This window comes from Pan paniscus, chromosome 3, assembly GCF_029289425.2.
Source record: "Pan paniscus chromosome 3, NHGRI_mPanPan1-v2.0_pri, whole genome shotgun sequence".
NCBI classification, from domain to species: Eukaryota; Metazoa; Chordata; class Mammalia; order Primates; family Hominidae; genus Pan; species Pan paniscus.
In genome coordinates this window covers 7086740-7104859 of record NC_073252.2, presented here as the reverse complement: position 1 = coordinate 7104859, position 18120 = coordinate 7086740, and the positions used below count along the sequence as shown (strand labels likewise).

General features: G+C 39.7%; 1 protein-coding gene across 8 annotated transcripts in view; it reads right to left on the bottom strand.

Annotated features, from left to right (window-relative positions):
• The window catches only part of KIAA0232 (KIAA0232 ortholog), a 100477-nt gene that overhangs the window by 47127 nt on the left and 35230 nt on the right, over window positions 1-18120 (bottom strand). For all 8 annotated transcript variants that reach the window (XM_034951951.3, XM_063603696.1, XM_034951955.3 and 5 more), the window contains one exon: window positions 11268-11767. In XM_034951951.3, the coding sequence (XP_034807842.1) occupies window positions 11268-11498 (231 nt within the window). In that variant the 5' untranslated portion in view covers window positions 11499-11767. The remainder of the gene's footprint in view (window positions 1-11267; window positions 11768-18120) is intronic.

Here is an 18120-nt window from a genome sequence, read left to right as displayed (position 1 = left end):
ATCATGCTACTATAAAGACACATGCACATGTATGTTTATTGCAGCACTATTCACAATAGCAAAGACGTGGAACCAACCCAAATGTCCATCAATAATAGACTGGATAAAGAAAATGTGGCACATATACACCATGGAATACTGTGCAGCCATAAAAAAGGATGAGTTCATGTCCTTTGCAGGGACACGGATGAAGCTGGAAACCATCATTCTCAGCAAAATATCACAAGGACAGAAAACCAAACACTTCATGTTCTCACTCATAAGTGGGAATTGAACAATGAGAACACATGGACACAGGGAGGGGAACATCACACACCGGGGACCTGTTGGGACGCGGGGAGCTGGGGGAGGGATAGCGTTAGGAGAAATACCTAATGTAAATGACGAGCTAATGGGTGCAGCAAACCAACATGGCACATGTATACCTATGTAACGAACCTGCACATTGTGCATATGTACTCTAGAACTTAAAGTATACTACTAATAAAAAGAAATCCTAATTCTTTGGGTAAGGCTTGTTTTTTCTTTGGAAAAATCGTAGCTTTGTCCTTGGTGGTCTAAAATTTTGAAACCAAACACCTTGACAGAGTGGTGGTTCTACCATCAAGAGAGTGATGCTTCTTCCCCTTGAACGTGTGTGGGCTCCAGTCGGCTCAACAGAGTGCAATGGAAGTGATTCTATGTGACTTTCAAGGCTCGGTGGTAAAAGGCCTTAAGCTTCTACCTGATTCTCTTGGGCTACTCGCTTTGAGGGACCCAGCCAACCACATAAGCCTAGCTACCTCCTGACCCACATGAAGAGGCTCTGGTCAACAATACCAGCTGAGTCCAGCCCTCCAGCACACCTGCCAAGATGACAGACATGTCAGTAAAGCTATCTTGGGCCTTCCAGCTCAGCCTGTCTGTCAGCTGAGTACCAATGAGTGACTTTGGGTGAATCACCCAATTGAGCCCTGCCCAAATTCCTTACTTACAGATTCTGTCATATGATCGTGTTGTTGTTGTTTTAATGCTACTAAGTTTTGGGGCAGTTTCTTAGGCAACAACACTCTTACCACAAATAAAAGTATTTCTTTTGTGCTAAACAACTCTCTTTTAAACTCAAGAGAACCACCCCTACCCCTCCCATTATAACTTTTACAGTGAACAAATCCAGGTTCATTCTATCTTTATGTACCATCAAAAGATTTTTACTTTAGTTTCTTAAAATTTATTACTTTTTTAACCTGGTCATCATGTCACAAAAAATAAGAGTAATTGCCACTGGAATTTGTCAGTCTTAAAGAACACCTTTTCAAGGGACCCAATTGTGTCAAAGGTAATAATTACATCCAGAAATATTATAGTGACCATGTTTGCTGAATGCATAATTAGGATATATGGCAGGGCTAAATATTTCAAATTGAGATTGTTAGGGTAAATGTTGGAAATACTGTATCAGCAGCTTATCTTTGCCTCTAACAAATGCATTAGCCTACCTGCTAGAAGAGGAGTAGTTAATAGGAAAATAACTATTTGAAGGAAATATTTGTATGAATAGCAACAATAATAGCAATAGTTGTCAATATTTACTGAGCACTTACTTTGTGTCTAGTATTCCTCTAACTATATTATCAGTACATAAAATGATGCCTGGCACCTATATGGTCAATAAATGAATCTCCTTTAATCCTCAGTAACGATATTAGATATGCACATAATTTGTACAATTTATAAATGAAAAGACAGCTGTAGTGCCAGCTACTTGGAAGGCTGAGACAGGAGGACCCTTGAGCCCAAGAATTCGAGGCTCAGTGAGCTCTGAGAAACACTGCACTCCAGCCTGGGCGAAAGCAAGACCCTATCTCTAAAATAATAATAATAATAATAATAATAATAATAATAATAGAAATGAAGAGTCAGGCACAGAGATGTTAACTTGTCCAAGTCAGTGGTCTAAGTTGGAAAGTAAAGAAGGTGGGGTTAGAACCCAGGTCTTCAGACTCCAAGGCCTATGTTCTTAACAATGTGATACTGACTTACAGTAAGCGGGGGAAATCTCAAAAGGGAAAGAGAGAACAGGAGACTGCAGGTCTGAAAGTCACTTGGGATAAAAATCAAGGTGGTATTAAAGGAACTTTTGGTCTGGGTCAGTGGTACAAGTTTTTTCACCCTATAATCCTTCTGATATCTCCTGCTTAATTCTTCATGAATTATCCAGTGATGTATATGCTATTTCATACCTACTACCCAGAATGGTTTTTGTCACTATGGGAGTCAAAGTGAATACTGGCATGTATATACTCTTCCATCAGTAGCATGAACACTTTCTTCTTCTTCTTTTTTTTTTTTTGAGATGGCGTCTCACTCTGTTGCCTAGGCTGGAGTGCAGTGACACAATCATGGCTCACTGCAGCCTCGACCTCCCTGGCCTCAGGTGATCCTCCAACCTCAGCCTCCCGAGCAGCTGAGACTACAGGCACACACCACCATGCCTGGCTAATTTTTGTATTATTTGTAGAGACAGGGTTTCTCCATGTTGCCCAGGCTAGTTTCAAACTCCTGGGCTCAAGTAATAGCATGGAATAATTCTTAGGAAGTTTTCAGGGATAGGGAAGGTTCTAGAAAGATACTCCTGGCTTTCTTTCTGGAGCTCTGAAATGCTGATTTGAAATAAGAGAATAAAAATAGGAAGTGTTGTTTAAATGCAAATAACAATGCTTGTGATGTAGAAGGTTATTTAATTAAAGTCTGTTGAATGTTTGTTGAAATACAGTGTATGCAGTGACACACACGAGGAGCGCTTTATGGTCAGACTTTTATAGTTCCTATTGTTAAAGATTCTAATAAACTGTAACAGGAAACACCGCAGATGCTAGCTTTTCAAGAAGCGTAATGCTGAACGGGACACGCTACAGGAGTATGTTACAAATAGGCTGAAGGAGCAAATAAGGTTTGTTGAATGAAGAAGGGATGAGTCTCGCCTAGCACTCAGGACTGGGATTATTATTATACAACCTATGGGCAAATACAGATAATGTAATAATCCAGTTACATTTCTAGAAGGATGGACTCTGAGCTAGTAGATACAATTTGATTAGGGGATTTAAAACAAGCAACAGTAACTTCTCTGCAGGGCAGGCCCCAGTGTGTGATTATGGGGCCTACACCCACTCCTAGCATGCTTCCCTCCTACACACAAGTCACAGACCTGAGAAAGAAGCACGTGGCTATCCATTTGTCTAATACGTATCTGAGCCTCTTGTATATTCCAGGAACTGTTTTAAGGGCTGGGAATCCAACAGAAAACATAGCAGAAAAGGTCCCCAACTCTGGCTGGGCGTGGTGGTTCGCTTCTGTAATCCCAGCACTTTGGGAGGCCAAGGCAGGCGGATCACTTGAGGTCAGGAGCTCGAGACCAGCCTGGCCCACAGGGTGAAACCCCATCTCTACTAAAAATACAAAAATTAGCCAGGTGTGGTGGTGGGCGCCTGTAATGCCAGCTACTCGGGTGGCTGAGGCAGGAGAATTGCTTGAACCCGGGAGGTGGAGGTTGCAGTGAGCCAAGATCACGCCACTACACTCCAGCCTAGGCAACACAGCAAGAGTCCCTCTCCAAAAAAAAAAAAGGCCCCAACTTCATGAATTACATATGCCAGTAGGGGAGACATAATTAAATCACAAGTAATCATATAATTTCAGGTAATAAAAAATGTCATGAAGAAAAATAAATTAGGTAAGAGGGCTGAGAATGGGAGGCTTCTATTTTAAATAGAGTGGGTCAGGGAAAGACTGAGGATAAGACAAAACATATATCAAAACCACACTATGCCATTAAACAAATAAATACTCTCTTTTAAAAAGTAATTGGTGGCAGCACAACTCTCTTGCCTAGATTAACTAGAAAAGCCAGTAACGACATAAAGACAAACCAAACCTACATCACCTGCTCCAGGGCATCAGAGCCCTGCTGAGGTGCCAGGCATTGAGAAGACAGTGAGTGCCAAGGGAAAGGTAGGTGTGGGCATGGGGCACTGACATCTGCAGCTGCTTCCTTCCTGGGGAAATATGCTGACCTAGGCCCGGGACAAGAGGCTGAGAAAAAGGTGGCCCTTTGAAGAGGCAAAGAAAGCAGCAGAACTTGGAGTAAACTCTTAGGGCCAGAGGGAGAACACCTGAGATACAGATGCCAGGGTCCAAGCAAGAGGAAGGGGTTGGAAGCAGAGGGCACTCTGCTGGCGTCCCCTCTGAGCATGTGAGGAACTCTAAAGCTGTGTGGGACACGAGGGGGGCTTCTGGGTTGCCAGTAATCTTCCATTTCTGTGTGTGGCTATAGTTACAGGGATATGATCTTTGTGAAAATTCATCAAGTTGTACATTTTTCTGTATGCATTTTATGCCTCAATAAAAAGTTTAGGGAAAAAAACCTCTTATTCTTGTACAGAATCCATGGTTGTTCTCTATATGGAACAGTTAGTAAAGTTCTGGGAGTCCTAAGATCTAAAAAAAGAAATCTAACCATCCAACAACACCTAAAGCCATCACTCAGATGGAGGGGCCATCATGAAAGGATACTTTTGGAGGTGGTCTGCAAAGAAAAAACTTCTAGAAAAAGACAACAAAATCGGCCAGGTGTGGTGGCTCACGCCTGTAATCCCAGCGCTTTGGGAGGCCGAGGCGGGCGGATCACGAGGTCAAGAGTTCGAGACCAGCCTGACCAACATAGTGAAACCCCGTCTCCACTAAAAATACAAAAATTAGCTGGGCGTGGTGGCGCGCACCTGTAATCCCAGCTACTTGGGAGGCTGGGCCAGGAGAATGGCTTGAACCTGGGAGGCGGAGGTTGCAGTGAGCCGAGGTCGCACCACTGCATTCCAGCCTGGGTGACAGGGCGAGACTCCGTCTCAAAAAAATAATAAATAAATAAATAAATAAATAAATAAATTTTAAAAAACAAAAAATAAAAAAAAGGGAAAGAAAGCACTACTTTGTAGAAAGGTAGTTGGACAGGACTTTTTTGGGGTGGTTCAGCACCCCACTTACTCACTCCATGTCTCCCTTGGAGACTCGTCCTCTCAATTCTTAGTCCTTGTGGTCCCAGGTGCTCGCACCCAAGTCTTGTCACTGCAGTGATCAGCTCAGGAACAGCTCCACAGCAAAGCTGACCTACTAGGATGAGAAGCCTGCTCTTTCTGCTGGACACACATACACAAAAAAGGGTGTAAGTCTGAGCTTACAGCGGGCAGGGTAGGGGTGAAGCTTGAGAATAAAGAAAACAGGCCGGGCATGGCAGCTCACACCTGTAATCCCAGCACTTTGGGAGGCCAAGGTGGGTGGATCACTTGAGGCCAGGAGTTTGAGACCAGCCTGGCCAACATGGTGAAACCCTGTGTCTACTAAAAATATAAAAATTACCCAGGCGTGGTAATGCACGCCTGCAATCTAGCTACTCAGGAGCCTAAGGCAGGAGAATCACTTGAACCCAGGAGGCAGAGGCTGCAGTGAGCTGAGATCGCCCCTGCACTCTAGCCTGGGCAACACAGTGAGTGCTCCACCTCAAAAAAAAAAAAAAAAAAAGACAACAGAGAAGGCAAGCTAAAAGACGGGGCACTGATTTTACTGTAGGCCCTGGATCAAGTTGCCACTGGGGTCAGCCCTAATTCCCAGATATTTCAAGTTTTTTAAACCAGTAAATGCTCCAAAATTTACTAGCTGTGTGGCCTTGGGCAAGCTATTTAACCACTGTCAGTATCTCCACCTATGAAATACAAATAATAACAGGATGGTGTAAGGAAGATTAAATGAGTTACTGTGAATGGAAAATGAGTGCCTTCAACAGTAGCTGGCACACAGCACATGATACACACGTGTTTGCTTTTACTATTACTTCTCTTTAAGCCAGATTGAGCTGGGTTTTCTGTTATCATCACAGACTCCTAATAAGAATAATAAACAAAGAATGCATTATGCTGAGAACATCAATGTATAACAAGAAAAGTTTTAATAAACTCTCAATGGTAGTTTAATTAGCTATAAAGGAAACGAAAGCATATTTGGGGTTATAAGAACAATACTGAAACACACCCTCATCTGCTAGTGCATCCCTTCCCACCTGTGACAGATCATGGGGAGACCTACTGTCAACTATCAATCTAGCACAACTTCTGGGCAGGAAAAGTTAACTCCCATTTTAAGTTATAATGTTACTGAAGTTCTCCTTTTAGTCATTTTTGAGTAAGACTGTAAAATGTTTTAAACTAATGTAACAAATGTGTTGTAAGATGTACAGGATCTAAGCTTAATGCTCCAGGTCACCAGTCAATGCACATTGCCATGCCATTCACTTTCAGGCTGTGGGAGCTTAATACTTACTTTCGAGGTTTGGCTTGCAGACTGAATAAGGCAATCCTTACATATTAAGTGGCTGGTGCTGCATCTTACATGCTGTGATGTTCCTTATGTGACCAGGCTACTGATTTTTAAAAGATGGAAGGCACTGTGGTAAAATGTCAACTACTAAATGTAGAGGGGATCACTGAGTTAGGAAAATCACCACTTTTCAACCACCCAACTAATAACTGATTCAGGCAAGGAACATCAATGGATGGTAAAAGTATCAAAGTCTCCCTGCACAGATCGCTTATTCATTACAAGGAGAAACCTGGCAGACACCATCTGAACCATGATAAACCAAGTCAGCGTCTCCAAGAATGATAAAGACTGTCATCACTGGCCCTCTGATGTGATATGCAGAAAAAAAGAAAACATCATTATGCAATGCTACTACCATAAACGCACAAGCCAACTCTAAATACGAGGAAATATCCGAAAAACCCAAATTAAGGGATGTTTTGCAAAACTGGCCTGGACTCTCCAAAAGCATCAATGTCATGAGATGCCAGGGAAAAACAAGGAATTATTACAGATGAAAGGAGATTAAGGAGATGTGGCCATTAAAGTCGATGCATAATCTCAAACTAGATACTAGATGAGGGAGAAAACTGCAATGAGAAACAATATCGGGACAGGTGACAAAAACTGAATATTGACTGTATATCTGACAATAAAGTTTTATCAATGCTAATTTTCCTGAATTTTGTAATTGTAATATGACTAAGGGAAAGTCTTTGATCTTAAAAAGTACATGCTAGTTTACTCAGAGAGGTCAGCATGAAGAGAAGACAGAAATAAAGCAAAAGTAGAAGATGAAGAAAAGTGGGCTAAAGGGTACAAACATACACGTAAACAAAGAGTCACTTCTAGTATTCAACAGTATGGTAGGGAGACTACAGCTAACAATATTTATTGTATATTTCAAAATAGCTAGAAAAGAATTGGACTATTTCCAACACAAAGAAAAGATAAATGTTTAAGGAGATAGGTAACTCAAATACCCTGATTTGATCATAACATCTTATATTCATGTATCAAAATATCATAATACCCACAAATATGTACAACTATTATATATCAATAGAAGAAAGCAAATGTGTGAAAATACTAACAATTGATGACTGAAGAAAACATGAGAGCTCTCTGTACTATCCTAGCTGTTAGTGAGGTCTGAAATTATTTCATTTTAAAAAGTTAAATTTATTTATTTTTTAAGAGACAGGGTCTCGCTGTGTTTCCCAGGCTGGAGTGCAGCGTCATGATCGCTGCTCACTGCAGCCTCCACCCCCCGGGCTCAAGCGATCCTCCTACCTCAGCTTCCCAAGTTGCTGGGACTACAGGTAAACCCCACTGCATCCAGATAATTTTTTTTAAGAGATGGGGTCTCACTATGTTGCCCAGGCTGGTTAAACTTTTTAAAAAAAGATTAATATATGATTTCTGCCCATAAGGATGTTATAACCTACTGAGAAACAGAATACATTCCAGTAACGATAATGAAAAGCTTTACAGTAAAATATTACCAAGTTTGGTAGAAGACATTGCTTTCATCAGAAATTATCAGACAAGGTTTCAGAGACAGAGGTGACCTACGCTTTGAAAGATGGGTGAGAAAAGCAGTTTATATAAAATAAAAGTGAAATGTAGTGATTTCCTGATTATCTTAGAATATACTTCCCAGACAGAGTAATCATGACAAAAAAAAAAAGGAAGAAGAAACATTTATGGAAATAAAACTACTGGCACAGTGACGGTATCTCCATATTACAAGGCAGTGGTTCTCTGGAACTACATTGTAACCAGCCCACCACCACAAATGTGTTTATAACCCTGCCCAAATTAGAGGTTTATAGATGATTCAGCCTTAAACAAGACTAGGATCTGATCAGCTTTACTTCCTTATCATCCTGCACAACTGAGACCAGACTGATGCATAAAATCTGTTTTAGAACTCAAGAGCACTGCGTGTTTGCTTTAGCCTAAAACAGAGAAGTGATGGGTCTTCAAACTGGCTGCTCATGGCTAGACTAACTCAAGGACTAAGGGGTGAGCGAAGATGTGAGGAAATGAACACCCAGGAGTACAGTGGTTTGGCCTCCACTCGAGGGGCTGCATTATCACAGGCATGAGCCAGAGATCAGGAAAGGTGGCACACATCTTCACCCAGGTCTGTCAGCCTTGCTGTTAGCTGGAGTTCTGAATGACAGAAGCTAAGGCCCCTTCCACTCTCCTTACTCTTGCTAGAAGAGAACCATCCTTGTCTTCTGCATCCTCTCTGCCTGGGGAAACCGTAAGCACATCCTCCCTTTGAGTCAGGCATCTGGCTTTTGCCACCTTTAACAAAGGACTGTAACTTCACGGAAAAGCAATGCAGGGGATAAAGGATTCTCAAGTCATGTCTTACTAAAACAGGTATCATTTAAAATTTGACCTTCTTCATTGGCGTGGGACTTGGCACACATGGCTGTTACTTTGGACCAAGTAGAAAAGTATTTTAGGGCCTTTTATTTCCCTACGCATTCTCCTTGTAACTCCAGACATGTTATGTTTTCCCTAACCTTTATCTGTCCTGTGTCCTGAGGAACGAACCGGAACTCTGGAGGGAGGATCAAACACAGCTGCAGATACTGATAGTTCATCTTATCTCTGACCACAACCCCCTAGAGTTAGTAAAGAAACCAGAGGATTCACAAGTCTGATCAGAGATGTTATTACTATAATCTTATTAACATCTGGCCTGTTTTATCCTATATGTCCTGTAGCACCCAGCACATACTTTGTGCTAGTAAATTTATTGGTGTTGATTAAATATTGTAGACTGATAATAGCTGACATACAACTCTTAAGAAATGAGAAGTTCAAGTCCTACTAAAAAACTATTCTTTCCAGCCTAGGCAACAGAAAGAGACATAGTTTTTTAAAAATTAGCTGGGTGGGGTGCCACACACATGTGGTTCCAGCTACTCAGGAGACAGAGGCAGGAAGATCGCTTGAGCCCAGGAGGTTAAGACTGCAGTGAGCTATGATCACACCACTGCACTCCAGCCTGGGCAAAAGAGCAAGACCCTGTCTCAAAAAAAAAAAAAAAAAAAAAAATCATTCCCTATGAGTACATGCTTACAATAAAGTACATAATTTTTGAATGATGAGAAATATTTTCCTCATTTCTAGAAATTAAAGTCCTTCTATGTTTGTAGATTTAACGTCTTGCCTGTAAAGGAGCATATTTGACATTTACCAGAAAGATGATAACAGAGCTCTGGTAAGGAAATTATACAAAATACTGACCACCAAAATAACACATTTGCTGATTATTAGGTTATAAGCTAATCCCTTCAAAACCTTACTTGACTTAATGCCAGCCAAGGCAGCAAGCAACCTGGAAGCAAGAAAAATGCCGCTGTGTCCAGCTAGACATGATGAGAAACCCCTCTCATCAAACATGCTCTGCACAACTGAGGTATAAAACATGTTAAGCTGGCTGGAAAGAGTAGCTCCCATCTGTAATGCCAGCACTTTGGGAGGCTGAGGTGGGAGGGCTGCTTGAGCCCAGGAGTTCAAGGCTTCAGTGAGCTATGATCACACCACTGCACTCCAGCCTGGGTGACAGAGCAAGACCCTGTCTCAAAAAAAGTTAAGCATCTTGGTGAAATCCTCTGTATGTGTTATTTATAGGACTTTGAAGTTTTTTTGTGTGGTCTGGAGGGGCAAAGCCAATATCTCCTGACAATGAAACCCTTCCTGCTCTCAGCGTGGGTAACGATGGTTTAAAACAGCAACAAAAACTGCCCACAAAATACCCCCTTCTTTTTACTGTCTATAAAAACCAAAAGATTTTATGTGAAATTTGTAGACAGAAGTCACCCAGAGCCCATTTATTTAGTACTGATGACTCTGGTTCCCTCTGGCAGGCCTCACTTTCAGTAGCTCCTCTTAAGAATGAGACTCAGGTTAACATTTTTTTCAAGAACCTGTATTTGGTTTCTCTTGCTTTCTCTTTCTCTCTCTCTCGTGTATGCGTGCGAGCGAGAGACAGGGTCTTGCTCTGTTGCCAAGGCTGCAGTGCAATGGCGCAATCATGGCTGACTGCAGCCTCGACTTTCTGGGCTGAAGTGAACCTCCCACCTCAGCCTCCTGAGTAGCTACGGACTACAGGCACATGCTACCATGCCTGGCTAATTTTTTAATACTTTTTGTAAAGACTGGGTTCTATGTTGCCAAGGCTGGTCTCAAACTCCCGGTTTAAAGGGATCCTCCCGCCTCGGCCTCCCAAAGTGTTGGGACTGTAAGTGTGAACCACCACACCCAGCCCAATTTCTCACTATAAACTCAGCAGCAAAGTCAAATAAAATGTGTAATGACCAACTTGCAAGGTGACACACCCTGACTTATAGCAAAATTGTGTGCTTTACTCAACTTTAAGTCTACTGATTTGTCATACATACTGACTAATAAGCAGTTAAACATCATTCTTGCAGATAAAATACAATATTAAATTTGGATGGCAAGAAGTATAATAGACACAATGTTTAAATATCTATTCATAATGTGTGAGTTTTCTAAATAGTAGAAATCAACATTCCAGAGCACTGCTACTCAAAGGCAGCAGGTCACCAAACTATGACCAGTCCATGACAAGATCTGGAGTCTATGCCAAAACGTAACCAACAGTGAGAAAGTCTAACTATGGAGAAAATAACTGCACTTAACAGGGTGCTCGATGACACAGGCTGATTGACACTCCAAGGCAATCTTACCATCTGGTCACTGACAGGTTAAATGTTTGCACACACACACGAATAGCTCAGTTTTCAAGTATAAAAGTGCTTGCTTAAGAGGAATGTATACATACAGATACAATCAGTTTTCACGAAACACTTAAAATATGTAAATACCTGTTCCTGCAGGTCGTAGTCATAGCTGTCATGCAGCAGAAGACTGAGGACATACCGAGTGTAAATCATGGCATCAATGCCACATTTCTCGAGCTCTTGTCCCAGCCAGGTCTGAACTGGACCCAAAGCATGAAGCAGAGACATTTCAGAAACAGACACAGGGCTTGGATAAGAACTTGAGGAGCTTTCAGATGGCAAACCATCCACAACAACTGTACAGATAGGGTACATGAATTTAGGTTGCCGACATCCTTAAAATGTGAAGCATTTTCTGCAGTTGATATTCTGTTGGTATCTGGAGGGGATTTTCACTCCAGTAAAAAGTAGAGATGCTTGACATGTAGGATAAGCATTTATTTTTGCTGGTAGTCAGCCACCTAAAACAGACTTTCCCTCTTCAGGCATGACTAATGAATCAACATCCTGATAGCAACATACATGTAGATGTGATTTTCTACTTTAATTTCACATTGAGGCCAAATGGAAGTCTCCGGCAGAACCTACAAAAACGAGAGAGGAAAAAAAGTATGCATTATATATAAATAATAAATTATTGACCTTTTGAGGAAAAAAAAAATCAAATAAACTGTCCCTCTTTATTAAAATATTTTTGGTATCTTAGAACACTGATTTTTCCCCCCATCATCTTTGATATTTTAAACTTCTAAAATGAATCCAGGCACTGTGGTACCTTCCCGTGTACCAGCAAGTTGGAAGGCTGAAGCGGGAAGACTGCCTGAACCCAGGAGTTCGAGGCTGTCCTGCACCATGACTGTACCTATGAATAACCCCTGCGCTCCAGTGTGGGGAACATATTGAGACATTGTCTTTATAAATAAATTTTTAAAAAAACTTAAAACAACATTGTGAACTTTTAAAAAGCTTAGTATCATTTAAAATAAATGAAAATTCAGGAGTTGATGCTCTGCTTCTGCTCAATTATACCAATTTTTTTTTTTTTGCTATCTCAAGAGATTGGACTAGTAAAATTTTGTTTCTGTAATGCTGAAAAACAACTAATAAATCACTAGTTCATATCTAAGTATAACGGAAATAAGTAGATGAAGAGTAATTTCATTGAAACATGGGTAAAAAAATTAGTTCTTTATGTTTTATATAAGTAATCAATTACTTTGTAGGGCTCGAAACTTTAGGACTGGTCATCTCTGATTTCATACAAATAAAGGTGGAGTACCAATCTGTTTTACAACCAGGCTATACTGTTACAACTATTGAAACTTGTCTTCTTGCTGGAGAGGATGTGGAGAAATAGGAACACTTTTTACACTGTTGGTGGGACTGTAAACTAGTTCAACCATTGTGGAAGTCAGTGTGGCAATTCCTCAGGGATCTAGAACTAGAAATACCATTTGACCCAGCCATCCCATTACTGGGTATATACCCAAAGGACTATAAATCATGCTGCTATAAAGACACATGCACACGTATGTTTATTGCGGCATTATTCACAACAGCAAAGACTTGGAACCAACCCAAATGTCCAACAATGATAGACTGGATTAAGAAAATGGGGCACATATACACCATGGAATACTATGCAGCCATAAAAAATGATGAGTTCATGTCCTTTGTAGGGACATGGATGAAATTGGAAATCATCATTCTCAGTAAACTATTGCAAGAATGAAAAACCAAACACCGCATATTCTCACTCACAGGTGGGAACTGAACAATGAGAACACATGGACACAGGAAGGGGAACATCACACTCTGGGGACTGTTGTGGGGTGGGGGGAGGTGGGAGGGATAGCATTGGGAGATGTACCTAATGCTAGATGACGAGTTAGTGGGTGCAGCGCACCAGCATGGCACATGTATACATATGTAATTAACCTGCACACTGTGCACATGTACCCTAAAACTTAAAGTATAATAATAATAAATTTTTAAAAAAAGAAACTTGTCTTCTTATATACCTAGGTTGAATTTCTTAGTTTTTATGACAGATGACACACTTTCAGCTTAATGGCTTCCCCCCAAATTAACATACTTTCAATAAGTGAAAGTAATCTAACAATGGCTTTATTAAATCATAATATTCTTTATATTAGAGTTCTGGTTAATTTACAAACCACCAGAAAATGAAAACTAATGTAATGAAAGGTAAACCTCCTAAACTCAACTTTTGCATGAATTTTAACAGATAATAAGAGGGCTACCAAAAATTACTTTCAAAGTATTGTTAATAAATGTTAGTAAAAGCATCAAGTCAGAAAGACAAATACCATTACCCAAAGATTTAAGACTGAGTTTCTTGCATTTATCTATCACTATGTAGTAAATTTTACACACATTAAATATAAAGACAACAGTTTTAAGTTCACCACAGGACTAAGTTACTAAATTAATGTGTCACTAATACATGTTTTGCTACTTTTAAAATCCTCTCTACTATATTATCTTTTCTGAATTATGACAACTAGATAAACTAAAGCCAAGATTTTCTGTAGCTTTCACCAGCTGAACTTTTCCAACTGACTTTCAAAACATTTTCCATAATTCATTTAACATTTGGATCTCAGGATGCCAGAGAGATTGTCAATTAAATAACACACTCAATTCTGGAGATGTGCAAGAAATATGAAGAAAACGACCCCTAGAACACTATAATAAAATTACTCAAACTTGTCATAAACAGAAAAATTTTAAAGCACTCAGAGAAAAAAGAAACATTAAATATAGCAAACAAAAGATAAGTATGACCTCAGTTTTCTTGTTGGAAACAATGCAAGTGAGCAGATAATGGAGCAAAAACTTTAAAGTACTAAAAGAAAAAAAAACTGTCAACCTAGAATTCTATACTCATTGAAAGTGTCTTTCAAAAAGATACTTGCACACTCGTATTTATAGCAGCACAATTTGCTATTGCAAAAATATGGTACCAGCCCAAATGCCCATCAATCAATGAGGGGATAAAGAAATTGTGGTATATGTATACACATATATACACACACACACACATATATACATGTATATATATATATACACATACACGTATATACACGTATCTATATACACGTATATATATATACGTGTATATACGTGTATATATGTGTGTATATATATACACCATGGACTACTACTCAGCCACAAAAAGGAACGAAGTAATGGCATTTGCAGTGACCCTGATGGAACTAGAGACCATTATTCTAAGTGAAGTAATATAGGAATAGAAAACCAAACACTGTATGTTTTCACTCACAAGCGGGAGCTAAGCTATGAGGATGCAAAGGCATAAGAATGATACCAGTGGACTTTGGGAACTCAGGGGGAAAGGGTGGGAGACGGGTAAGAGATAAAAAGACTACAAACTGGGTAGAGTGTATGCTGCTCAGGTGATGGGTGCACCAAAATCTCAGAAATCACCACTAAAGGACTTACTCATGTAACCATCACCTGTTCCCCAAAAACCTATGGAAATAAAAAATAAAAATAAAAAGCAAAAAGCTAAAAACTAAAAACTTTCAAAATGAAAGTGAAACAAATGCTTTCTCTGATATGCAAAAACTGAAGGAATTTATCGCCAGCAAATGCTATGGATTTAAATATCACCTCCAAGCCTCATGTTGAAATTTAACTGCCATTGTGATGGTATTAAGAGGTAAGACCTTTAAGAGGTGATTAGGTCATGAGGGCTCCAACTTCATATCACAGGAGTGGGCTCCTGATAAAAGGATAAGTTCAGCCCCATTTCTGTCTCAAGCACTCGCGCCTCCTCTTACCCTCCCCATCATGTGATGCTTTCTGCCATGGCATGACCCTCACTACATGCCAATGCCATGCTTTTGGACTTCCCAGCCTCCAGGAACTGTGAGCCAAATAAACTATTCTTTATAAATACCCAATCTGTGTCATTCTGTTATAGCAACAGAAAACAGAGTAAGACAGAACAAAATGTGGATCCATTCAAGGGAACAAAGAGCACCAGAAATAACAACGTTTGTCTTATTATTTAAATATCTTTAAAAGACAATTGCTTAAACAAAAATAATACAAAACATTGTAGAGCTTTTATTTAATAACATACATACAAGTAAAACATAAGCCAACAGTAGGATAAAGGCCAGGAGTGGAGAAATGTAAGAATACTATTATTAAGTTCTTGTATGAAAATGGTTTATCATTTGAAGACAAATTCTAATAACATAGCTGTTAATAATAATGAATGTAAATGACCTAAACACATCAATTAAAAGGCAGAGATACACTGAATTTTAAAACAGCAAGACCTAATTATATGCTGCCTATTAAAAAAAAAAACCCTCCACTTAATTTTTTCCACAGAATTCAAGTTTATATTCCTGAATGTCAATCTGGTAGATGTAGCCTAAACATGCCAGCTTTTCCCCAAACTTCTCTACCTGCTCTACCCAAGTAAGATGTGGCGTCTTTTTTCTTTTTAACTTTTATTTTAGATTCAGGGGGTACATATGCAAGTTTGTTACCTGGGTATGTTGCATGATGCTGAGGTTTGGGGTATGAATTATTCCATTGCCCAGGTACTGAGTACAGTACCCAACAGTTAGTTTTTTCAACACCTACTGCCTCCCTCCCTCATCACTATAGCAGTCTTCAGTGTTTAGTGCTGTCACCTTTACATCCACAAGTAACTGATGTTTAACTCCCACTTCTAAGTGAGAACACACAGTATTTTATTTTCTGTTTCTACGTTAATTCACTTAGGATATTATCCTCCAGCTGCATCCACGTTGCTGCAAAGGACATGATTTCATTCTTTTTTTTAATGGCTGCATAGTATTCCATGGTATATATGTACCACATTTTATTTATGCAATCCACTGTTGATGGGCACCTAGGTTGATTCCATATCTTTGCTAGTGTGAATAGTGCCGTGATGAACATATGAGTACATGTGTCTTTTTGGTAGAATAATTTCTTTTCTGTGATGTAGCCAGTAATGGGATTGCTGGGTCAAATGGTAGTTCTGTTTTAAGTTCTTTGAGAAATCTCCAAACTGCTTTCCACAGTGGCTGAACTAATTTAGATTCCCACCAACAGTGCATGAGTGTTCCCTTTTCTCTGCAGCCTCATTAGCATCTGTTTTTTAACTTCTAATGACAGCCATTCTGACTGTTGTGAGATGTTAACTCATTGTGGTTTTGATTTGCATTTCTCTGATGATCAGCGATGTAGAACTTTTTTTCTACATTTGTTGGCTGCTTGTATGTCTTCTTTTGAAAATTGTCTGTTCATGTCTTTTGCCCACCTTTTAGTGGGGTTTTTTTTTCTTGTTGAATTGTTTAAGTTTCCAATAGATTCTGGATATTGGACCTGTGTCAGATGCATAGTTTGCAAATATTTTCTCCTATTCTGTAGGTGGTCTGTATATGAAATGGCGTATCTATTAATACTGTACACCGTTTACTCTATTGATAATTTCTTTTGCTGTACATAAGCTCTTTAGCTTAATTAGATCTCATTTGTCAATGTTCGTTTTTGTTGCAATTGCTTTTGAGGACTTAGTCACAAATTCTTTCCTAAGGCCAGAATGGTGTTTCCAAGTTTTTTTCCTAGGATTTTTATAGTTTGAGGTCTTACATTTAAGTATCTATAATCCATGTTGGGTCAATTTTTATATATGCTGAAAGGTAGGGGTCCATTTTCATTCCTCTGCATATGGCTAGTAAGCTATTCCAGGACCATTTATTGAATAGGGAGTCCTTTTCCTGTTGCTTATTTTTGTCAACTTTGTTGAAGATTCGATGGCTACAGGTGTACACCTTTATTTCTGGGTTCTCTATTCCGTTCCATTGGTCTACACATCTATTTTTGTACCAGTACCATGCTGTTTTGGTTACTGTAGTCTTACAGTATAGTTTGAAGTCAGGTAACACAAAACAACTAGTTTTGTTCTTTTTGCTTTGGATTGCTTCGGCTACTCTGGCTGTTTTTTGGTTCCACATGAATTTTGGAATAGTTTTTTTTTTTTTCCAGTTCTGTGAAAAATGATATTAGTAGTTTGATGGGAACAGTGTTGAATATGTAGACTGCTTTGGGCTGTATGGCCATTGTAATGATATCAATTCTTCCAGTCCATGAACATGAAATATTTTTCCATTAGTTTGTGTTATCCATGATTTTATCGTCCTTCTTGCAGAGATCTTTCACCTCCTTCGTTAGATGTACTCCTAGGTAGTGTGTGTGTGTGTGTGTGTGTGTGTGTGTGTGTGTGTCTATTGTAAATGGGAGTGTTCTCTCTTGAAGGAATCACTGAACTACTGCCAGTCCACGGAGCGTATTCTTTTTTTTTTTTTTGAGACGGAGTCTTGCTCTGTTGCCCAGGCTCAAGTGCAGTGGTGTGACTTTGGCTCACTGCAACCTCCGCCTCCTGGGTTCTAAAAATTCTCTGCCTCGGCCTCCTGAGTAGCTGGGATTACAGATGCCCACCACCATGCCCAGCTAATTTTTGTATTTTTAGTAGAGACGGGGTTTCACCATCTTGGCCAGGCTGGTCTTGAACTCCTGACCTCGTGATCCACCAGCCTCGGCCTCCCAAAGTGCTACAATTACAGGCGTGAGCCACTTCGCCCAGCCCAGGAATGCATTCTTGATTTGGTTCTTGGTTTGAATGTTATAGGTGTATAAAATCCACTTTAAATATAAAGACACAAATAGGTTAAAAGTAAAAGGAGAGAAAAAATATTACCCTAACATTAATAAAAAAGCTAGAGTGTCTACATCAGTTTCTAACAAAAGTAGATTGTGGTGCAAAAAATACTAACAGAGATAAAGAAGGTCAATTCATAATGATAAAGGGATAGATGTATCAAAAGGCCATACCAGTCCTTTATATTATACATCTAACAGCATA